The sequence below is a fragment of the Lissotriton helveticus genome, chromosome 1_1 (assembly GCF_964261635.1).
Source record: "Lissotriton helveticus chromosome 1_1, aLisHel1.1, whole genome shotgun sequence".
In the NCBI taxonomy this organism is placed as follows: domain Eukaryota; kingdom Metazoa; phylum Chordata; class Amphibia; order Caudata; family Salamandridae; genus Lissotriton; species Lissotriton helveticus.
In genome coordinates, this window is record NC_136057.1 from 1,901,541,600 (window position 1) to 1,901,565,884 (window position 24,285).

Below are 24,285 nucleotides of genomic sequence, written 5' to 3' on the forward strand. Positions count from 1 at the left end.
CATATATGAACTTTGAATTACGTTTTTATACTATAAAGATATAGCCGGTAGATTCTTGACCATTCAAAAACAACAAGTAAAGGAAAAAAGTTTAGCATGCTTCTCAGACAAAGTTGAACATTGGACCTCATGACATTTTCCTAGGGCTCCTGTACTGGCTAATGATTAAGGGTCTTCACTAGCAACCATACCGTCCCACAGCACTATGAAAGAGGGAGAATCTTTTGCTGTATAAAAATAAACCCAGATATGTAAGATCATGAAAGTGACATTACTGGTTCCTAATTAAATTATAAAAGGAAAGGGTGTTATTTTTGTCCTAACCTCTATTCTACTGAATGCCAAGCATTAGGAGCTCATAAGGAATGCCAGCTACGAAACTTCATAATAAAGCCTAAAGATATGACAATCAACACAATTTAAAACTAATCAGAGCTTGCAGCAAGGACAATGATCATCCCACTAAATATTCTCAAAAAGGGTGCATTAGAAATCATTGATTACATTGCATATGACAAAATACACTCTGCTAAGGTGTTTACTTTTGATGTCCACCTACGACATACTCGCCAAGAACACATTAAATAGAATCTAATCTAAGCACTTCAGATAGATCTGCAGTTGTAAAATTAGAACAAAAGAAAAGTGTCATTACCAGGCAACATACAGGAGTGTTAATTCTGTTCTTTCAGGGTACATAGCTCACTGTGTTAGCCACAGAATACAAGTACACGTTATTAGCCTTCTAGTGCCAGGATCAACTCAAAAAGTACTTTCAATTCAAGTGTACCCACAGCCTCTGCTGAGACTGGCGATTTTAGCTAAACAATGAATGAGTTAAAAGGCTTTCTAACACGATGACTCATGGAGGAATCTAAAATAATTTGTTTTTTTAATGTATTATTGGTGATGCAACTGAAAAAACTCACCCTCTTTTCCCTCTTGGCAATGGAGGACCACTGCGCCTGTCACCTCGGGGTCCGGAGAAATTCCTGCCTGCCCTCGATGGGCCACTATTACCACGCCGATTCTGACGGTCCACACCAGGGCGTTGACTAGAAAAGCTCCTTTTGGATATATCCCTCTTTGGGGCAACAGAGGCAGTACTTTCTCCTGCCTTGGCTGCTGCCGCCTGGGCAGAGGCAGCAGCCTTCCGCTCATCCCTCTCCCTTCTCTCATTGAAGTCACTGCTCTCAGAAGCAGTCTCCCACTCTTCATTAGCCTGGTCAGAGGAGTTCTGGTTAGAGAGGTCTGAGGTCTTTCCTGACATGTCAAGAAATTGTGGTTCCTGAGAAACGGTGCCTGCAGTGATTCCTGACCCAGGTAACCCATCTACTTTAGTTGCATCCTCCTTTTCTTTTAGGCGTCGAAACCTTGGTGGCTTGTCTTGCCTTGGGGGCCTAGCAGGTCTTTGCCTTCGTGGTCGCTCTCTTGCTGGATCAAACTTTCTCTCAAATTTTGGTGGAGGTCTCTTATCTCCTGGTGCCATTTGATCAAAGCACCTAGGTTCTGAATCCTCACATCTGTATGGCTCCACTGGTCGATAATCCATTTGTCGCTGGTCTTGCTGCCTGGGAATCCACTGATTGTCTCTGTAGGCTGGTCTTCTTAAGGGAGGTGGTCGTGGAGGACGTCCACCAAATTCCCTTCCACCCCTTCGGTACATTCCACCCCTTCCACGTCGCATAGGTTCACCCTTTGGAAGAAAACCAGGTTTCGTAATTTCTTCCTCCCTGTTATATGGCCTCTCTCTCTGCCGGGTGTCAGGCCTACCTCCAATTTCAGGCCTGAATGCAAGTAGGGGCTTCAGAGGTTTTCTGGCATCAACACGTTCATCTCTTTTTAAAGGTTTGCTTTTGCTCACACTTTCCTTGTCAGAAAGAGGGGTGTCGCTTGCGCTCTCGCGACCATCACTGTCCGAATCGGTCTCAGAGCCACGTTGACGTCTGCGCTTAGGGACAACTTCAAAATCAGAGCTTTCGCTGCGTGTCTCGCTCTCTTCTCGCTGCCTCTGTGTGCCTGCTGGGAGGTGCTCAGACCTCGGCTTAGGATCTCTATAGTGGGGGTAGTCTCTGCTTTGTCCTCTGCCACCACGTCCACGTCCACCATAAGAGCCTCTATAGCTGCGTCCCCGAGAGTAGTACTCTCCCCTGCCTCTACCTCGATAACCTTGATCTGGGAACCAGTCTCTGTCACGGGCCTCCTTGTGATATGATCTAGGGGGCAACCCAGGTTCTCTACGTGGTGGTGGAAGCTTTGATTCTAGGCGGGGTTTCTCTGGGGCCCCCTCTTTGCTGGTTGATCGTTCTGGCTTCTCTGTCCTCTCTGGTTTCTCTGGTCTCTCTGCTTTATCTTCTCTTGGCACCTGAGCCACAACAGATGGCTGACTTAAGGACTTGACTGGAGGTTCTGGTTTCACTTCCACAACAATCTCTGATGGCGAAGCTGCAGTTGGTATAATTTTTTTATCATGTGAGGCAGTTTCAACTACAGGTTTTTCCAGTTCAGGTTTAGGAAGGGGAAGCTGGAGTGATTCTTTTTCAAATTTTTCAGACTTGCCCCCTTTCTCATGGATTAGCTTCTCCTCTTCTTTCTCCCTTCGAAGCTCACGTTCTTCTTTCATATCTCGCAGGACAGGCTTTTTGATTGGGCCAGATCTGCGAACTGGACGCTCACATCCTTCCTCCCTCCTGTTGGAGCCAGGCCTTGGACCCCACCTTGTGTCGTGCCGAGATTTATAATACTTTTCCATTTTTGGTCCTTCAGAAGACTTGGTACCAGCATAACCCTCTCGTTTGGGTTTTTCCTCTGCTTTTTCCACATTCTCCTTCATTTCAGTGGGCCTGCTTATTACTTTGACTGTACTATGCTGAGCCTCGGTCTTTGGCTCTTCTGACTTGAGGGATTGATTTGAACCGAGGGACACTTTTCTCATGGATGCCTGACTCGCTTCAATGGGCACCATGTCTTCTTTGGCATCAACTGACGCAAAGTTCCTCTCCGTTGCTTCTGAAACAAGTGGGGTAGAGGAAAGTTCCTCTGTTTGGAATAAGACTGAGGTCTCAGAATGTCGTCTCACAAACTGGTTTAAGTCGGTCTCTGGCTGGTCTGAGAAGCAAACAACCTGCTGAGACTCCGATTGGCTGTGCTCCAAAACACAAGTTGGGCTTGTTCTTTCTTGTTCCGAAGCTACTCCAGCCCTAGATAGATATTTAAAAAAAAAAGAATTAAAATGAGACATGGGTGCTTGGTCTGTTAGAAACATGGAGTATTAAAGGCTATTAACAATAGTGCTATGTTATTTTGTTTGCACAAAACTCAAACTAGTGAGGCAATTACCCACACTCACAAAATAAAAACTAGAAAAATAAACATGCATAACTTTCACCCCCACTGCCATATGCAAAGTGTGGTACTTCCATGTTTAGATGGCAATTCCCTACTTAAAACAATCGAATAGTCTTTCCCATGTTCCCTGCATTTAAGTGTTAAATAAAAGGAGCCCATCCGAGAAAACCCCCCAAATAAGAACCGAAATCTGCCATGTGGGTAGTTGGTGTTGGTCTTCTCCCTAATTCAGCACAGTCAGGTAAGGTTAATGGATCTTTATAGATGACAAACACACAATTAATATAGGGACCCAATGTAGAGATCCAGTTAACTCTTGTCGATCACATGTATTCAATTGCTTCACATCAAATCTGTGACAGGTCATATCTTAAAATTGGATAGTATTGTGAAAGTTCAGCTTTTCTTTCCTTCAATTAAACAGTTGATTTGAAATGGTTGGCAGAGCTTAATTTATCATTTTTGGGACCAACATTTTGCTTAGAAGATCCCAAACATGGCAATTGAGATTGGGGTGCTGTTACAAATGGGATTTTTGGTAAGCTAGGGCATGTGCCGAAGCCGGGCAGAAACCACCACTCTAGTCAGGATAACGGGGTTACACTCTTAAAATAACCCCTGATCACCCCCTTGGTAGCTTGGCACGAGAAGTCGGGCTTATCTTAGAGGCAATGTGTAAAGCATTTGCACATAACCAACAGTAATACAGTGAAAGCACTACAAAAGGACACCACACTAGTTTAGAAAAATATCCAATACTTTTATATACTTAAGATAAGACCAAAAACGATAAAAATCCACAATAAAAAACTTAGAAATCTTACAAAGTTGATAGCTCCGTTTGGGGCTATCATGGCATCATGAACAAACATATCAAAACAGCTCTGGCTGACCACGGCGTCAACTACGGTGTCAGGAAGACCCGCAAACTATACCTTTTAGAAATGCAGGGCGTCAGCGACCTCTTGTTGAGCTTCCGAAAGCACGCGTCTGTTCTGGAGGTCAGTGCAGGAGTCGTCGGGGCCCTCGGAGACGCACGCATTGCAGATCGAACTGCTCTCTGTTGAAATCAGGAGCACTGGCGTCGGCACGCATCGGGTGCTGCGGGCGAAGTGCAGCGCCCTCGGGTCGCTGTGCGAGCAACGGCTCGGTGGTGGCGTCAGATGGCGTCATCGGTGAGACCAGGGTCACGGTGAAGTGAATGCGGTGCTCTTCACGATGCTGGCAGGTCACGGTGCAAGCAGTGGCGGCGTCGTTGCTGGAGCGCTGTCTGGAGTCGATGCCGTTGGTAGGGTAAGGCTGCGGTGTGGGATGAGGCCAGTGCGTTCTGTAACTTTACGATCCCTTGAACCACGGTGTAAGCAGCAGCGTAAATTTTGCCATGGAGCAGCGGTGTTCGCGGCGTCAGCAGGCGTCGTCGGTGAGACCAGGGTCGCAGTGTGGCGGTGCCCACTGCGGTGCCTTGAGGACAAGGAGTCGGCAGCGGTGTCGAAGACGGGTTGGTTTTTCCTTTGTTGCAGCACAAAACACACAGTCCCCAGTGCTGAGGCCAGAAGAGCTTGAAGTCTTTCTGTTCCTGAGACTTGGAGAAACTCAGGAAAGTAGATTGCAGAAAGTTCAGTCCAGTCCTTTCACTGCCCAAGACCGAAGTAGCCACTGCAGGCCAACACAGCAAAGCACACAGCAAAGTGGTAGTTCAAGATTCTTACGTAGCTCTGTCTTTGCTGTGCGACTTACATGTGTAACAATGTGCGCTCCATTTGTATGAGAATTTTTCAAAACGTGCTGGTGGGACAAAGTACGAGCAAGTCTGCACGCATCAATATTGTCACATGATTACAGTGAAAATAGAAACCATTAATGACACTATGGTGTGCATTTGATCACTTTCAAAAAGTATCAAATTGTTTGCCCCCTTCGATCGTTTGCACGCATGAGAAGAGAAAAAAGTGGAGTAAAACGAAAGTAAAAACAGGATACTAAACCGGACTCAGTCTGGAAGGATTAAAATCTGCCTATTTGAACTCATGTTGCTAGTGAATAACAACGGGAATCCCAACAAAGAAAGATTATGCACTTAATTTGAATATGCACAACAGACTGTTAGTATTATTCAAATGATTTATGCAATGTATTCATATAATTTGGGTAGCGGTATGTTTGGCAATATACGCTGGGTAATCCCACAGTAACTGGCGACGTATTTTTCATGTTTATGGGTTGAAGCACAAGTTACTACTTGTGTAACGATATATCTGTAAGAGACATTAGTTAGTGATAGATTCCTTACCTTAGAAGATCCCCAGGCGTCAGACTGGATCTGGAAATTTTTGCGTAGCAGTACCCTTGCGCGTCGGTAGGCGTTGTCTGCGGCTCCGCGTCCGTCGTCGGCGCCGTGCTGACGTCGTCTGAGTACTTAGACGCCGCTTCCGCGTGCTGACGTCAGTTCTTACAGACAGCTTTTCCGCGCTAGAAAACGCAGAGCCATGTTAAAAACCAACACTGGTGCCATTGAAACTAGGGCCCTGAAAGGGATGACCTTAACCCTAGATATCAGTCCGCAGAACGGGGAGGATGGGTGGGTCGGTAAGGAATCTATCACTAACTAATGTCTCTTACAGATATATCGTTACACAAGTAGTAACTTGTGCATCTGAAAGAGACACGTTAGTGATAGATTCCTTACCTTAGAATAGATACCCCAGCAATACCAACCCCGGTGGTGGGTCTGCGAACCAATAATCACACCAGAAAGTCCCAGAGGACGGAACGGCCAAAGAAGCCATCCCTCCGGACTTGGCTGTCCAGGCAGTAGTGTCTCGCAAACGTGTGCAGCGAGGCCCACGTAGCTGCCTGACAAATGTCCTGCAAGGGCACTCCTCGGCCTAAGGCAGTTGTAGTCGCCGTGGCCCGAGTTCTTAGCCAAGGAGTAACACGCGTGGATGCACAAGATGATCCACCGAGAGATGGTCCTTTTGAGCACCGCCCGTCCCTTCTTAGCGCCCACGTAACCAACAAAGAGTTGGTCATCCACCCGGAACTGGCGTGTGCGATCCAAGTAGAATGAAAGCGCACGTTTTCGGTCCAGACGGTGGAGCCGCTCTTCCTCTTTAGAGGGATGCGGTGGCGGAAAGAAGGTGGGCAAGGTTATAGACTGCCCGATATGGAAGGCCGTGACAACCTTGGGCAGGAAAGATGGCTTAGTACGCGACACAACCTTGTCCGGATGGACAGAAAGGAAGGGGGGTGTACATGAGAGCCTGGAGCTCACTCACTCTCCTGGCAGAGGTGATGGCAACCAGGAAAGCAGTCTTCAGACGGAGAGGACAGTTGTGGAGTGGCTCAAAGGGAGCGCACATCAGAAACGTAAGAACAAGGTGTAGGAGAGTGGGGTCTGCAATCCTATGGTCACCCCAGGTTTTTGCTTTTTTGCTTCACTGGTTTACGACTTTCCCTGGCTGTGGGCCTGCTAATCAGACCCACAGCCTAGCTGTTCTCTCTCTAAATTGACAACCATGTACTTTAGGTGCATTTACCAATTGGTACTGGGCCACCTTATCAGTCCCTGTACAGTATACCTTAGGTATCCAGGGCATAGGTGTACCCAGGGCCTACCAAGGGCTGAAGCATGTATTATGCCACCCCTGGCTGGCCATCTAAAACTGACACAACTGGCTGCACGACAGCTGGGGCAAGGTGGTGTAATCACCCTTTGCTGTAGATATAGTCACCTATGATTAACCCCAAAATGGACACATATACTCCTATCAGTCACTCCTATGGCGGGCCTTATCGATCCTGAAGGCAGAGTGCTTGAAATTAGGTGAGATGGTGCTCTGGCATGAGCTGAGCCCGTCTGCAGCTTGCAGAACCAAGTCCTAATAGCTGTTCCACGATAACGCTATACCATATACTCTTAAGTGCATTATCGACCTCGCGGTTGAATGCTAACTCTGGTATAACATTATCAAAACATGTCGAGTAAGGTGTCATACGAATTGGAATACTACCCCCTCGTCAATTCTGGCGACGGGGGTAGCATTCCACCCTTCTAGTGGGACACGACATGTATGTAACTGTGAACCCCGGTTTAAGTTAACTCTAGCCTTGGCATCACAAAATGGATGCTGCCACCACAGACACAAGTCTGACCTCCTGCTGCTGGGAGTCCTTCCAGCGAGGGCGGCTTGGACAAAGGGTTTCCTGCCTTGGGAGGTGCTAGCACCACCCCAGACAGGATTTTGTGTATTGGGTAGGATAGGCCTGAAAGGAATTGGACATGCCTGGGGCACACAAGGTGTCCTGTGCATACACCGGTTCAAACCAGTTGCTGGGGCACTCCAGCCCCAGCTCTGGCGGGAAACCGGACAAAGGATAGGGGGTGTAACCACCCCCCTTCCTGGTCCCACCCAGGGGAGGGACCTAGTCAGCAGTACAGCCCCCTTTAGCAGGATAAAGGTAGGAGCTGTTCCCATTCCAAATTAGATTATCCTGAACTACTCTACAAGAAGAAACTCTGGACTTCGACGTTCTGCTCCACAGAAGACTGAAGAAAATCTCCCTTGTGGGCAAGGAGTGTCCACCCTGCAACTGCAGGCACCATCAAGCGTCCAGCAGCTTCACTTTGTCGTCTTCCCTCGAGGATCCAGAATTTAGAGCCCGACGAGACCCGGATTCCCAGACCTCTCCGACCTCAACTCGCATCTACAGCAAAGCTGAGACCCGTGGGTGCGACGAGACACGTGGGACCGGCCATCTTGAACGAACCTGCACTTCGCTTCCAGCACGACTCCCGAGGTAAACTCGACCAAGTGCTTTGGGGACTGAGAAGCCCCAGCCCCGAGCAGCCCCTGCACCGAAGATCAGCCCTCCAGCATCCACGAGATCTGCGTGGGGCCCTTCTGCTTGTTTGCTGCTCGACGCGTTGTCTGGTCACTTGCCGGCTGGCTAGTGGCCTCCTAGACGACGAACCTTTGAATCTTTGCTGCTGGTCTGGTTGCTCCAGACTGGCCCTTGCTCCCTTCCAAAAGAGGGGCACCCAGGACTCTCCAAGTCCGCACCAGACGCTTTCTCCACTCACCGCATGGGTTGCCTTTGCCAAGGCCTGTTGACGCCGATTCCGGATCCAACACCGCCGACAGCGAGAGCCTGCGTGGGACAGCTCGTGCCTCCATCCTGGTTGTCGAAGACACCTCCTGGTCCACGTGGCTGCAGAGTCAAGCGTCCACTCTTCACCTGATCACGACGACGACATCTGGTTCCTTCCTGGTTCCACTCCAGTCACTGGCTAGTGACTGTGAACATTGTCCCCTCTGCTTTCAGGTCCTCTTCTTCACCGATCCACCCTTGGATCGCACCGGACATCTTCCTCCTGGTCGCCTGCAGCATCTTTTCTTTCAGGCTCCATTGACTTTAACGCTAGAACCCGACACTTTGGCACCTATGCACCCGCAGCCCGTGGGTGAGGTAACAAGAGCATTCCGGTGCTGAAGGGTAGTTTAACTGTCCTAGTGTCCAGTTCCACAGTCGTTTTAGTCCTACCTAGTCAGGATTGTCCGTACTCACCTTTAACTTGAACTGTACTGTCCATAGACTTTGTTACGCATCTCGCGTGTGAGTTCACACTCTGCACACGCGTCCCGTGGGCCTCCGATTACTTACCTAAGGTGAAGATAGTGTAGTCCTAGCGAACCTCCAGCCTCTGGACAGCTCCATTCCTTTTATCGACTCTCACATTCCACTTACTTAGTATATGGTTTGTCGTGCCTCTAAGGCACCATTGTAATTTTGTGCAACTTGTCGTATTTTTCATAAGAGATTGTCATGTGCTTAGCCCTCTGACCTCAAAGAGTTCAGAGGTGTTGGTATTAATAAATATACTGTTTATTTTCATAACCTGTGTGGTGTACTTTCATCTGGTATTCAAGGGGTTATATTGTGGTAAAACAGCTGGCTTCACATGCCAAAAGAGTTTAGCCTAAGACTGCTTTGTCCATGCTACCATTAGGATAGCTGGTCTATAAGGTTGACTTACAACCAATCACCATAAGGGTTGTTTGGACTGATACAAGGTGAGCACTAGAACTAGTGAGCATCATATATCAGGCCAACTTCTCACACAAGGTTCAAGTCCCACTGAGGCATCACAAACGGAACAGGAGGGAACATGTGTGTGATGCCCTTCAGAAAACAAGTTAGAATATGAGACTTGAACAAAGAAGGTTGATCAGGCAGCCTTAGGAAGGCTGAAAGGGCAGAAAGGTAGCCCTTGATAGTGCACAGAGCAGAGCCCTGCTGAGCAAGAGAAAGTAGTAAGAGAAGAACCTCAGAAAGAGGGGCAGCAAGAGGATCCACAGCCTTTGCTGTGCACCATGCCACAAATCTGTTCCACCTGCAGGCGTATACCGACTTTGTGGAGGGACGCCTGGCTGCCAGAATGACTTTACAGACTTCAGGAGGCAAGTCAAATGGCCTCAACTGTTGCCGCTCAATCTCAAAGCATGGAGGTGGAGACTGGACAGGTTCGGGTGGAGGACCGTCCCCTGCTGCTACGACAGAAGGTCCTCCTGAAGAGGCAGACGAACCAGGGGATCGACTGACATACTGAGTAGCTCTGGATACCAGTACCTTCGTGCCCAGTCCGGAGCCACAAGGATGACTTGGGCCCGGTCGCGCTTGATCTTCAGCACTCTGGGCAGAAGTGGTATAGGCGGAAAGGCGTACAATAAACCGCAACTCCACTCGCGGCGAAAAGCGTCTCCGAGCGAGTGGCGCATTGGAAATTCCAACGCGCAGTACTGATGACATTGCGCGTTCTCTTCGGTGGCGAATAGATCTAACCAAGGCTCTCCCCACTGCTGAAAGAGGCCTTGCACCATGTCCAAGTTTAGACGCCATTCGTGATCCATGATGCACCGACGGCGGAGTTCGTCCGCCCTGGCATTCAGAGAACCTGCCAGGTGTTGAACCACCAGGGTCACGCCCTGATGTTCCAGCCACTGCCAGAGGCGCAGAGCCTCCTGGCAAAGGGTCCACGACCCCACCCCGCCCTGTTTGTTGCAGCACAACATGGCGGTGGTGTTGTCCGTGAACACCTGCACTACAGTCCCCCGAACAGAGGGGAGGAATGTTTTCAGTGCTAGACGAATCGCCCGTAACTCCAACAGGTTGATGTGGAGCCGGGCCTCCGCCGGAGACCAGAGGCCTCTGATCTCCGCCTCTCCCATGTGGCCTCCCCAGCCCTGGAGGGACGCATCCGTCACAACTACGTGCTCCGGTTGGGGAAGGGAGAGGGATCTGCCGCTGACCCAATCGCGGTCCGTGAGCCACTACTGCAACTGTCTCGCAGTGCCCTCCGAGATCAGGACGTGGTCGGACAGGTTGCCCTGATGCTGGGCCCACTGAAACTTCAGGTTCCATTGCAGAGCCCGCATCCGCCACCTGGCGTGATGCACCAGTAGGATGCAGGAGGCCATCAGCCCCACAAGCCGCAGCGTCAACCTGACCGAGACCCGGGATAACGGCTGAAAGATTGGAATCAGAGCCTGAATATCCAGGACCCGCTGTTCCGGTGGATAAACCCGAAACCGCGCCGAGTCGAGAACCGCTCCGATGAAGAGGAGCTTCTGAGAGGGGCACAAGTGTGACTTCGGCACATTGATGGAGAACCCCAGCTGGTGCTGGAGATCTGCCGTAGTCTGGAGGTGGCTGACGACAGTCTGGGGCGAGCCCGCCTTCAACAACCAGTCGTCGAGGTAGGGGAAGACTGAAACCCCTAACCTGTGCAGAGGAGCTGCGAGCACCGCCATTACCTTTGTGAACACCCGTGGGGCACTGGTAAGGCCAAAGGGGAGCACGGTATACTGAAAGTGCTCGAGGCAAACCGTGAACCGCAGGTAGCGCCGGTGGGCCGGCAGGACGGGGATGTGGAAATAAGCGTCCTGCAAGTCCAACGCTACCATCCAGTCTCCTGGGTACAGGGCAGCTAGGACCAGAGCCAGTGTCAGCATTTTGAACTTCTCCTTCCGGAGGAAGCCGTTGACGTTCCTAAGGTCCAAGATAGGGCGTAGGCCCCCTTGCCCTTCCTGGGTACCAGAAAGTAGTGGGAGTAGCAACCACACCCTACTTCTGGCCCAGGAACGCGCTCGATGGCCCCCTTGGCCAAGAGGGCCGTAACTTCCTCCTGCAGAAGTCGCAAATGATCCCCCGATACACGCATGGCTGGAGGAGTCGCCTCGAAAGGGAGGGAGTAGCCCCTTCGGACGATTTGCAGCACCCACCTGTCCGAAGTGACAGTGCGCCAGTGGAGGTGGTGATGGCGAACCCTGCCCCCCACTGGCGTCACATGGGCCTGAAAGCACGGGCTAGGAGGGTTTAGAGGCAGATGCTGCGGGGGAAGGTGTGGACTGACCTCGCCGTTGTCCCCGACCGCCGGGACGGCGGTTCCCGCGGCCGCCACCGCATTGGGTATTACCTTGCGGAGCGTGGCTGGCAGCACGTGTGGGTACACCCCTTCCGTGGCCACGAAAGGAGTGCAAGGCAGCCGATTGCTGGCGCGGGGCCGAGAGGCCCAAGGCCTTGGCCGTAGCCCTGGAGTCCTTAAACCGCTCAAGCGCATGGTCTGCCTTGTCGTCAAAGAGGCGACAGCCATCAAACGGCATGTCCATCAGTGTGTTTTGGACATCGGCCGAAAAGTTGGAGGACCTCAACCAGGCGTGGCGTCTGACCGCCACCGTCGTTGCCATCGCTCTACCTAGTGAATCGGTGGTATCCAGCCCACACCGGATAGAATATTTGGCTGCATACCGGCCCTCCACAAGGGCTTGGCCGAGTTTGGCCCGTACCTCCAACAGACACTCTGGCAGCACTTCCGCAACCGTATCCCACAGACAGTGGGTGTAGCGGCCCAAGAGGCATGCGGTATTGGAAGACCGCAGTCCCAGACTAAGGGACGAGAAGATCTTTTTACCGTACTGCTGATACCTCTTGGATTCCCTGTCCGGCGGCGCCGACGGGAATGCGGTCTGGGAATTGGAGGCCTGGATGACCAGGCTCTCAGGGGTGGGATGGGGGGGGACAGGAAAAAAGGGTCGCCCGGGGCTGGGCAGTGGCGTCTGGCCACGTTCCCATCTACGGGCAAACCCGTAGCGGGCTTGGACCAAGTGCCCAGAAGAACGTCGGTCAAGGCCTCATTAAAGGGCAGCAGAGGCTTGGCCGAGCTTGACTGCGGTTTAAGGACCTCAGTGAGGAGATTAGTCCTCACGGCCGCTACGGGGAGCTCAAGGCCCAAGGCCTTGGCAGCCCTCAACCCCACACTGTAGGTTGCCCCCTCCTCCGAAGCCACGGTAGGAGGGGAGACAAAACCAGTGTCTGGAGAGGTGTCCAGGCCACTGGCCTCCCCAAGGTCTCCTGCCAGTCCTCATGAGACTGACACTCTCGGGTCAGAGGGTCCTCAGACCCCTCCCAATCCCCTTCATCACCCATCTCCTGATACTCAGGGTTCTCAATCAATGGGGCCTGTTCATAGAAGTGAAACTCCCCAAACGACGTCTGGAGCGGCGCCCATCGGGGCTGTCCAGACATCGGAACAGGAACGAAGGAGGTATCGGGGACGGCGCCGCCCAAGGGCGGCGCTGGAGGCGACACCTGATAGTCCGACGCCGGGGAGGTCGTAAGGTCCACCGGCGACGACCCAGATCCCGAAGAAGGTCTAGCGGGGTCCCACGGCGCCGGGCCCGAAGGCGCCGGCGGCGCCGGGACCGCCGGACCCTGCGGTGCCGGGCCCGAAGGCACCGGCGGTGTCGGGATTGTGGGGCCCTGCGGCGCCGGGCCCGAAGGCGTCGGCGAAGCACCCGACGGCGTCAGGGCCGAAGCCCCCGACCTGCTAGAGGCCCCAGACGGGTCCGCTGGGCCCGAAGGCGCCGCAGAGCCCGTCGGAGGAGAGAGTTTCCTCATGGCCATGAGGAAGCGCTCGATCTCCTCCGGCGTCGCATCTTGCCCAGGGACCGGATGGTGTGGAGCTGGACGCGGCGCCCGCGACTCCTCCGGAGTCGCGTGTGTGGTGTCACCCGAACCCCCGGCGGCATCGCGCGAGCGTCTGGGGGAGTCCGAAGAGCGATGACGCCTCTTGGACTTCTTGTGAGAAGTTGGCCTGATATGCAGTGCTCACTATTCTAGTGAACACTATGTATCAGTCCAAACAACCCTTATTGATGTTTGGTTGTAAGTCAACCTGATAGACTAGCTATCCTAGTAGCATGGACACGTGCAGTCTTTAGGCTAAACTCTAGAGGGCGTGTTAAGCCAGCTGTTTTACCATCACATATACCCCTTGAACACCAAGTGAAAGGACACCACACAAGTTGTTATGAAAAATAAAGTATATTTATTTATAACAAGACTACTCTGGCTCTTTATGAGACAGGGAGCTAAGCACACAACAAAACTCTTAAAGAAATACTTAAAGTGACACAATTTACACAAATGCCCGAGGGGCACGAAAAACCATATACTATACAAGTGGAATGCAAAATACTAGCAGGTAAGTAACTATTCTCATAGGCTTTAGGATCGCTAGGACTGGACTACTGAACCTTTAGATTACAAGCAGGAGGCCTAGGGACGTCGTGTGCAGAGTGGGAACTCTCACGCGTAAGGCGGGAAAAAGTCTATGGAGGCTAGTAAAAGCAAAGTTAGTGTTTTCGGGCGAACCCGACTAGGTAGGTCAAAAACGAAAGTGATCTAGACACTTAGAGAGTTGGTCTACGCTGGAGCACCGGAGTACTCGGTTTACCTAGCCCAGGGGCTGCGGCTGCATAGGGTTCAAATGTCGTCGGGTTTCTTCGTTGATGAACCAGGAGCCTGAAGAAAGAAGTTGCTGGCAGGCGACCAGTGAAGAAGTTCTTGGGGATCCAAGCCTGGATCGGGGAAGAGGAAGACCTGTAAGCAGAGGGGACCAAGTACTGAATCACTAGCCAGTGATTTAGGTGGGCACCAGAGTGGCACCGGGCGTAGTCACCTCAACCAGGTGAGTGGGCGCTGCTGGGCTTTGCAGTCTCTCGGACCAGGAGGCGTTGTCGGCGACCAGGATGGAGGTGCGAGCTGTCCCACGAAGATATCTGTTGTCGACGTCGCTGGACCCAGGATTGGGCAACAAGTCTTGGCAAATGCAAGCCCACGCGGTGAACTTAAAATGGCGTCTGGAGTGGACCAGGAGGGTCCAGGGTGCTCCTCTGTTGGAGGGGAGCAAGGGCCAGTCTGGAGCAACCAGACCAGCGGTGTTTGTCGTCGAAATTCGTCATCAGAGGGCCACTAGCCAACGGGCAAGCGACCTGGACAACGCGGTGAGCAGCAAAGAGCAGAAGGGCCCCACGCAGATCTCGTGGATGCAGGGGAGCTGAACTTCGGTGCTGGAGCTGCTCAGGGTTGGGGCTTCTCTTACCCCAAAGCACTCGGTCGAGGGTCACTCGGGAGTCGTGCTGGTCAAGCGTCGTGCAGTCTTGGAAGATGGCCGGTCCCACCCACGAATCACAGCTGGGCTGATGATGCAGGTAGAGGTCAGAGGTGCCAGGGAAGCCGGTTCTCGTCGAGCTGGGCAGTCTTGATCCGGTGAGGAGACTTACAGCAGACCGCGATGCTTGGTTGGTGCCTGCTGCTGCAGGGTGACTACTCCTTAGTCACAAGGGAGAAATCTTAGGAAGAAGTCTTGAGTTCCTTTCGTGGAAAGTAGTTTCAGGATTCAAAGATGATCTAATCTGGAAGGGGGCCTGCTCCTACCTTTATCCTGCAAAAGGGGGCTGGCACGCGACTAAGTCCTGCCCTATGGGTGGGACTAGGAGGGGGGTGGTTACACCCCTCTCCTTTGGCGGGCTTTCCCCAGGTCAGGGGCTTGAGTGCCCCTGGAACTGGTTCAAGCCGGCCTATGCACAGTGAGCACCGGGGTGCCACTTGCAGTCACCTTCCTCTAAAGCCCTGCCTACCTAGGATACACAAAATCCTGTCTGGGACGGTGCTGGCACCGCCCCTGGCAGGAAACCCTTTGTCCTTGCCTCCTGTGCTGGGAGGACTCCCAGCAGCAGGAGGGCAGACTTGTGTCTCGGTGGCAGCATCCATCTTGTGGAGCTGAGGCTATGTCTGACTTTAACCGGGGTTACAGGTTACATACATGTCGTGTCCCTCTAGAAGGGTGGAATGCTAACCCCGTCGCCAGAATTGGCGAGGGGTTAGTATTCCAATTCGTATGACACCTTACTCGACATGTTTTGATAAAGCGATACCAGAGTTGGCATATAACCGCGAGGATTATAATGCACTTAAGAGTATATGGTATGCGTTATCATGGAACAGCTATTAGGACTTGGTTCCGCAAGCTGCAAACGGGCTCAGCTCATGCCAGAGCACCATTTCACATTAGTCCAAGCACTCTGCCTTCAGGATTGTTAAGGCCTGCCATAGGAGTGACTGATAGGAATACATGTGTCCATTTTAGGGTTAGATATAGGTATACTATATCTAAAGCAAAGGGTGATTACACCACCTTGCCCCAGCTGTCGTGCAGCCAGTTGTGTCAGATTTGGATGGCCAGCCAGGGGTGGCATAATACATGCTGCAGCCCCTGGTAGGCCCTGGGTACACCTATGCCCTGGGTACCTAAGGTACACTGTACAGGGACTGATAAGGTGACTCAGTATCCAATTAGATATGTACCTAAGGTACATGGAATCCATTTCAACAGAGAGAGCAGTGGGCCTGGGGTCCTGAATAGCAGGGCCTCAGGTCAACTAAGTCAGAAAACCAGCAAAACACCAGGCAAAAAGTTGGGGGCAACCATAGTCAGGGATCTACCTTCCTACACTTCTTACCTGACGACGACTTCGACCCGGAGGAGTGTGGCCTACTCTCGGAACTGGGGTGGCTCCGAGCCCACGACCTGTCCCTCGACCTCCCGTGGGACCGAGACCGCTCGCGGCGCGGGACCGACTGCCGGAGTTCGAGTCGCCTGCGGGACCGCTCCCGCCTGGCTTTCGACGAGAGGGCCCGGCAGTCGGAGCAGGCCTTGTCATCGTGGTCAACACCTAGACAAGTTAGGCACAGGTGGTGAGGATCCGTGACCGACATCGTGCAGTCGCAATCCTTGCAGTGCTTAAAGCCAGGCATCCCTACGGCACCGGTCGGAGTCGTAAGACTTCGAGAAATGATCAAAAAGGATCCAAAAAGTTAGTCAAAAATTGACTAAGGGTTACTGCTTTTTCCAGATCTGCGCTTGCTGGCGCGGAAAAAAGAATAACTGACGTCAGCACCTGGAGGCGGCGTCTAAGTACTCCGACGACGTCATCACGGCGCCGACGACAGACGCGGAGCCGCAGACGACGCCTACCAACGCGCAAGGGTACTGCTACGCAAAAGTTTCCGGATCCAGTCTGACGCCTGGGGATATTCTAAGGTAAGGAATCTAATACTAACGGGTCTCTTTCAGATAGGCCTGTGATAGGGGTGACTTACAAGTATCAAATGCAGTCGTACGAGACATGGCACACAGTGACATGTTGTATTTTCACTTTTGTCTGCACCAAGGCCCACAGCCTGAATGGCAGTCTTGCATGTGCTTGGTGAGGGGTCTTTTCGGGTGGCACAATTCATGCTGCTGCCCATGGGATAACATTACAGCGTTCAAGGCTCATGCCTCAAACCTGATTGCTAAATATTCTGTGTTTCTGTAAATCGCTAACTCGAAAAGTACTTAGCTAATTTTGTAGATCTTGTTGTCTAAATTAATATATTGGCATTGGATTTCCTTATTGAGTGGGTCTCACTGATTGGCTCTGTGTGTGCAAAAAATGTCTAACTCCCCTCTGATAAGGCTAAGGCTGCTCGACCGCACGATCACAAATAGAGCACAACTTGGAATTAAGGCAAGCCACTATACACTGATAAGGGATACCTGGACTCTACACAGTGCAACTCATTTTAGTACACTATATAGAGTCAGCTTCCTATAGCAAGGATCCAAAGATCCTCAGCATGGCCTTGCAGAACCCTTCAGTGTTTTTTGGAGTGGCAGACAGTCAAAGGTAGTGACGGAACTAGATGCAGGTTCGCCTCTGAAGTACAGTGACTCATGAAGCAAGATAGAGAGCTATAGTGACACCCCTGCGAATGTGTGGCATGGGGTGGGGGGGGTCTAGAATTGTCTCTTTGCGGAGTCTTCTTGTGTTTGACAAAGTAAAGCTTCACATCACAGTCCCAGATGGTCTTCGGGTTTATCAATGCAGTCACTGCAGGCATTAGAGTTCTGACTTGATCCAAGGCACATCTCGAGGGGCATCTTTCACAGATATTTGTTTGTGACCGTCTACATGGCATAAAACCGGACTTTTCTGTGGATTGATATTCCCTAGCACGCTTACATTTGAACGAAAATTACAGGCGTCTCAGACTAGAGGGTTCCATATCCACTTCTGGTGGCACGGAACAAACGAACCGATATCAACACGCGGGGAAGGGGCACTTGATTTCCGGAGTGAAAAGGCATTGCTTACTGGTTTGCAGAGGTACTGCCAAAAAGTTTCTGGATCCAGTCTGATGCCTGGAGAATAATCAAAAGGGGAGGAATCTGCAACTAGAAGTGCAGATCAGAATAATTAGACTCCTACTAGCTTGCAACAGAGGACACTTATGGATTAAAGGTGAAGGCTCGACAACTTGATCATTTCTTCAGAGGCCCAGCTGTATCAAGCCATCTCCTACTTCAGCACCAGTGCACTCTTTCTTAATTCAGGCAAAGGAGGCCAGATACAAAGCAGCTTGATACCTCACAACTCAAGCAACCGCTAGAGGAAGTTTTTCCCGAACGCATGGCAAATAGACGCTGTAGGAGAGTAGGGTCTGCAATCCTATGATCACCCAGATTTTTGCTTTTTGCTTCACTGGTTTACGACTTTCCCTGGCTGTGGGCCTGCTAATCAGACCCACAGCCTAGCTGTTCTCTCTAATCCAAATTGTACCCAGGTACTGATTTGGCACTGGGCCCTCTCAAGTCCCTGTACCCAGGGCTGAGGTGCACCCAGAAGTCTCCCAGGGGCTGCAGCATGTATTATGCCACCCCTGGGCTGACTAACTAAATCAGACACAACTGGCTGCTTGACAGCTGGGGCAGAGTGGTGTACTCACCCTCTGCTATAGATATAGTATTCCTATATCTAAACCTATATGGACACACAGATCTCCTATCAGTCACTCCTATGGCAGGCCTTAACAATCCTGAAGGCAGAGTGCTTGGAATCGTGTGAGATGGTGCTCTGGCATGAGCTGAGCCTGTCTGCAGCTTTCGGGATCCATCCCTTAGCCGTTTCCATGATATCGCATACCATATACACCTAAACACCTCTGTAGTGATCAATGATTTGTGCTATCCTTTATTACTTCCTTACCTGATTGTATATGGATTGGTTTTATGTATGTTTTATTATCCATGTTATTACCATGCTATTGACTATTATATTGTTCCCATTATCTCTGTTGACTCCTACTGCACCTACCCTGTCTTGTGAAGCGCTCTGATATCTGTAAGGATCCTGTTCGCGCTATATAAAACTTTGAATAAATAAATAAAATAAATAAATAAATATACTCTTAAGTGCATTATAATCCTCGCGGTTATATGCCAACTCTGGTATCGCTTTATCAAAACATGTCGAGTAAGGTGTCATACGAATTGGAATACTAACCCCTCGCCAATACTGGCGACGGGGTTAGCATTCCACCCTTCTAGAGGGACACGACATGTATGTAACCTGTAACCCCGGTTAAAGTTAGACAGAGCCTTAGCTCCACAAAATGGATGCTGCCACCGAGACACAAGTCTGCCCTCCTGTTGCTGGGAGTCCTCCCAGAGCAGGAGGCAAGGACAAAGGGTTTCCTGCCAGGGGCGGTGCCAGCACCGTCCCAGACAGGATATTGTGTATCCTAGGTAGGCAGGGCTTTAGAGGAAGGTGACTGCAAGTGGCACCCCGGTGCTCACTATGCATAGGCCGGCTGAAACCAGTTCCAGGGGCACTCCAGCCCCTGGCCTGGGGAAAGCCCGCCAAAGGAGAGGGGTGTAACCACCCCCCTTCCTGGTCCCACCCATAGGGCAGGACTTAGTCGCGTGCCAGCCCCTTTTTGCAGGATAAAGGTAGGAACTGGCCCCCTTCCAAATCAGATCATCTTTGAATCCTGAAACTACTTTTCACGAAAGGAACTCAAAACTTCTTCCCAAGATTCTCCCTTGTGACTAAGGAGTAGTAACCCTGCAGCAGCAGGCACCAACCAAGCATCGCGGTTTGTTGCCAGTCTCTCCTTCGGATCAAGACTGCTCCAGCACGACGAGAACCGGCTTCCCTGGCACCTCTGACCTCAACCTACATCATCAGCCCAGCTGTGAGCCGTGGGTGCGACGAGACCTCGAGGGACCGGCCATCTTCAGAACTGCACGACGCTTGTCCAGCACGACTCCCGAGTGACCCTCGACTGAGTGCTTTGGGGTAAGAGAAGCCCCGACCCTGAGCAGCTCCAGCACCGAAGTTCAGCCCCCCTGCATCCACGAGATCTGCGTGGGGCCCTTCTGCTCTTTGCTGCCAACCGCGTTGTCCAGGTCGCTTGCCCGTTGGCTAGTGGCCCTCTCACGACGCTCCACGACGACAACAACTGCTGGTCTGGTTGCTCCAGACTAGCCCTTGCTCCCCTCCAACAGAGGAGCACCCTGGACCCTCCTGGTCCACTCAAGACGCCATTTTAGGTCCACCGCGTGGGCCTTGCATTTGCGAAGACTTGTTGCCCAATCCTGGGTCCAGCGACGTCGACAGCAAGAACCTTCGTGGGACAGCTCGCACCTCCATCCTGGTCGCCGACAACGCCTCCTGGTCCGAGAGACTGCAGAGCCCAGCAGCGCCCACTCACCTGGCTGAGGTGACTTCGTCCGGTGCCATCCTGGTGCCCACTCCAATCACTGGCTAGTGATTCAGAACTTGGTCCCCTCTGCTTACAGGTTTCTTCTTCCCTGATCCAGGCTTGGATCACTCCGAACTTTCTTCACTGGCCGCCTGCCAGCAACTCTTTCTTCAGGCTCCTGGATCTTCAACGAGGGTTTCCGACGCAACTTGAACCCTATGCAGCCGCAGCCCCTGGGCTAGGTAACCTGAGTACTCCGGTGCTCCAGCATAGTCCAACACCCTAAGTGTTCGGATCCACTCTTGTTTTCGACCCACCTAGTCGGGTTCGCCCGAGAACAGTAACTTTGCAACTGCTAGCCTCCATAGACTTTTTCCCGCCTTACGCGTGAGAGTTCCCACTCTGCACACGACGTCCACAGGCCTCCTTGCATCTAATCCCAGTGCTTAGAATTGTAGGCCTAGCGATTCCTGAGTCTAGAAAAGTATTACTTACCTGCTAGCAAGTTCGCATTCCACTTACTGTGTATATGGTTTTTCATGCCCCTAGGGCATTTGTGTAAATTGTGCGACTTAGAGTATTTTCTTAAGAGTTTTGTTGTGTGCTTAGCTCCCTGACTCAAAGAGTTCAGGGTAGTCTTGTTATAAATAAATATCTGTTTATTTTCATAACAACTTGTGTGGTGTCCTTTCACTTGGTGTTCAAGGGGTAATGTGATGGTAAAACAGCTGGCTTAACATGCCCTCTAGAGTCTTAGCCTTAGACTGCTCGTATCCATGCTACTAGGATAGCTGGTCTATAAGGTTGACTTACAACCAATCATCAATAAGGGTTGTTTGGACTGATACATAGTGATCACTAGAATAGTGAGCACTGCACATCAGGCCAACTTCTCACATTGGTGAGCAGCGGTTGGGATTTGAGCTTGCTGTTTGTTTTACCACACATATCCTAAGAATATCTTGTGAAAGATCACATAAGTACTAAGGTACATATAACTTCGCTTAGAATACTCTGAGTTCTACTGAACCAGCTGTTGTAGCTCCTAGGGCTTAGCACACCCTAAACTACAACTCTAGCAAGGGATCAGTAGGTAAACATATAGTGTAGGTAAGTGCACCACTTACACCTCACTAGAAAAGCATGTCTACCCAGGGAGAGTCTACTGAGACTCCCCTTGTGGCAGTTGACCCTCCACAGGTCACTTCAAGATATGCAGCTCTGTTTCCAGGAGATGAGACAGGTGTGTACCTCCAGGAAACTGAAACAGGGGTCTAACCCCACCATTCCCTTTCTGATAGGTCTCTTAGAGACATATGATGCGAGAAAAATTTCTCAGTTAGATGGGAATATGCCAGCCCTAGAGGGTACCACTGGGGATCCAGACCTCCACAACACTGTAAATGCAGTTGGGGAGGAGGATCCTGAGGAACTCTCTGGGGATGAGGTAGACAAAAGGTCTTGAGGTAGTCAGAAGGCTAACTAGGGCCAACATAGACTTGCTTGGGCTAGGATCTGGGGGACCCCCAGTACTGACCCTGAGTAGGCCTAACCTTGGAGTTAGGAGAGATAGATCTCTTTCTAGTGACCCCAATAGATCTCTGCACTCTAATGCCTCTTCTCAGAGGAGAAGGAACTCTCCCCAGAGGAGATTGACTTCCCCTCAGAGAATAGAGCATGAAGCCAGAATGAGACAAGCTGCTCTAAGGATTGAAAGGGAAGAACTTGCCCTGGCCAAAGAAAAGCTTGCATTTGCTAGAGAGCAGCAGATGAGTGGGTTAGCTCCCACTGGTGGCAGCAATCTCCCAAGAGATAGAGAGAAGGGTTTAGACACTAAACACCTGACAAAAATAGTGCCCCCCTTTAAGCAAGGGGATGACATCCAGAAATGGATGGCTGCTTTGGAGAGGGCCTGCACTGTGCAGGGCATTCCCCAAAGTCAGTGAGCAGCTATACTGTGGCTCTCCTTTGATGGCAAAGGTAGAGATAAGCTCCTCACTACAAGAGTGGATGATGCTAACAATTACCAGGTCCTGAAGAATACACTGGTTGATGGGTTTGGTTTAACCACTGAGCAGTACAGGTTGCTGTTCAGAGATACCCAGAAAACTCAGGCTCAGGACTGGTCTGACTTTGTGGATAGTGCCACTAAGGCTTTGGAGGGCTGGTTGCTGGGTAGCAAGGTTACTGATTACACAGGATTGTATAATCTGATGATGAGAGAACAAATTTTAAATAATTGTCAGAACCAGTTGTTGCACCAGCACCTTGTTGATTCGGATCTGACCTCTCCCCAAGAATTGGGAAAGAAGGCAGACAAATGGGTCAGAACAAGGATCAAGCAGAACCAGAACCAGAACCAGGGTGGTCAGAAGAAAGCAGACCAGAAGGGTAATACTAAGAGTGAACAAAATGACCAGAAGTCTTCAACAGGTCCCCAACAAACCAAAGAGGGTGGGGGTCAGGCTTCACAGCAGAAAAAGAATACTCAAGAAGGCCAGTCAAAAAGGTGGTGCCAGTACTGTAAAAGTAAGTCTCACTGGTTTAGTGAGTGCACCAAAAGAGGAGGGCAAACCTCTACCACTACAGCCCCTAAGGCAACTGCACCCCCTAGTACAGTCAGTAGTGGTAGTGCACCTCCCAAGGGATTAGTTGGGTTAACCTTGGGAACTGAGGAGTCTGACAACTTAGTTGGCACACTCACTCAGGCTGTCCTTGTCTGTACAGGGGATATGGATATGTCCCCTGATGTAAATCCCAATACTTTGGGCAAATACAGGCAGACACCTTTAATAAATGGCAAAATGTCTCAGGCCTATAGGGACACTTGAGCCAGTGTCACCATGGTGACACCTAACTTTGTGGACACTGGACAGATCATGCCAGGTACAGATTTCCTGGTGACCAATGCCAGCAACGTCACTACCAGTCATAGTATGGCGATTGTTGCTTTCTCCTGGGGAGGGGTAAGTGGCCAAAAGAAAGTTGTGGTTAGTTCAGACCTCCCAGTGGATTGTTTGTTGGGCAATGATTTGGAGTCATCCCTATGGTCAGAAGTGGAGCAGAGGACTCACATGGAAATGTTAGGCTTGCCAGCACATGTGCTTGCTGTGACTAGGTCACAGGCCAGAAGATGCCCCACTGAACAGGTGCTGGATCCTGGAAGAAAGGACCAGACACCTTCCAAGAAGAAGAGCAGTAAGGGTAAGGCTTTGCCTTCCCCCTTGCCCCAGGTTGAGGATCAAGTCTCTGAGGAGGCTGATCTGAGAGAGCTGAGGGAAACAGCCTAAAGAGCTTGAACTTGATCAAGTTGAGTTTCTGGGCTCAGGGGGACCCTCCAGAGAAGACCTGGGGAAGGCACAGTTAGACTGCCCTTCCCTTGAACCCCTCAGACAGCAGGCTGCTGCTGAGGCTGGAGGGAATGCCACAGGTGCCCACAGGGTATACTGGGAAGATGGACTCCTGTACTCTGAGTCAAGAGACCCCAAGCCTGGTGCAACCAGGAGGCTGGTCATCCCCTTGTCTCTGAGAGGTTTCCTTCTCACCTTGGCCCATGAGATTCCCCTTGCAGGTCACTTAGGTCAGACAAAAACTTGGGACAGACTTGTCTCACACTTTCACTGGCCCCACATGAATGAGAATACCAAGGAGTTTTGTCGCTCCTGTGTCACTTGCCAAGCCAGTGGTAAGTCAGGTGGCACAACAAAGGCCCCCCTCATACCACTACCTGTGGTGGGGGTTCCCTTTGAAAGAGTGGGGATTGACATTGTTGGTCCAATGGAACCCCAGACAGCATCAGGGCACAAGTTTACACTGGTGGTGGTGGACCATGCCACCAGGTATCCTGAAGCTATTCCACTTAGGACCACTACAGCACCTGTAGTGGCAAGGGCCCTAGTTGGAGTGTTCTCCAGAGTGGGCTTCCCTAAGGAGGTTGTTTCTGACAGAGGTGCAAACTTCATGTCAGGATATCTGACTGCAATGTGGAAGGAATGTGGTGTTAACTACAAG

At 51.2% G+C, this 24,285-nt stretch overlaps 1 protein-coding gene across 3 annotated transcripts in view; it reads right to left on the reverse strand.

The window, feature by feature from the left end:
• PRRC2C (proline rich coiled-coil 2C) overlaps positions 1-24,285 on the reverse strand; it is a 1,522,187-nt gene that overhangs the window by 916,739 nt on the left and 581,163 nt on the right. For all 3 annotated transcript variants that reach the window (XM_078642844.1, XM_078642853.1, XM_078642862.1), the window contains one exon: positions 930-3,200. In XM_078642844.1, the coding sequence (XP_078498970.1) occupies positions 930-3,200 (2,271 nt within the window). The remainder of the gene's footprint in view (positions 1-929; positions 3,201-24,285) is intronic.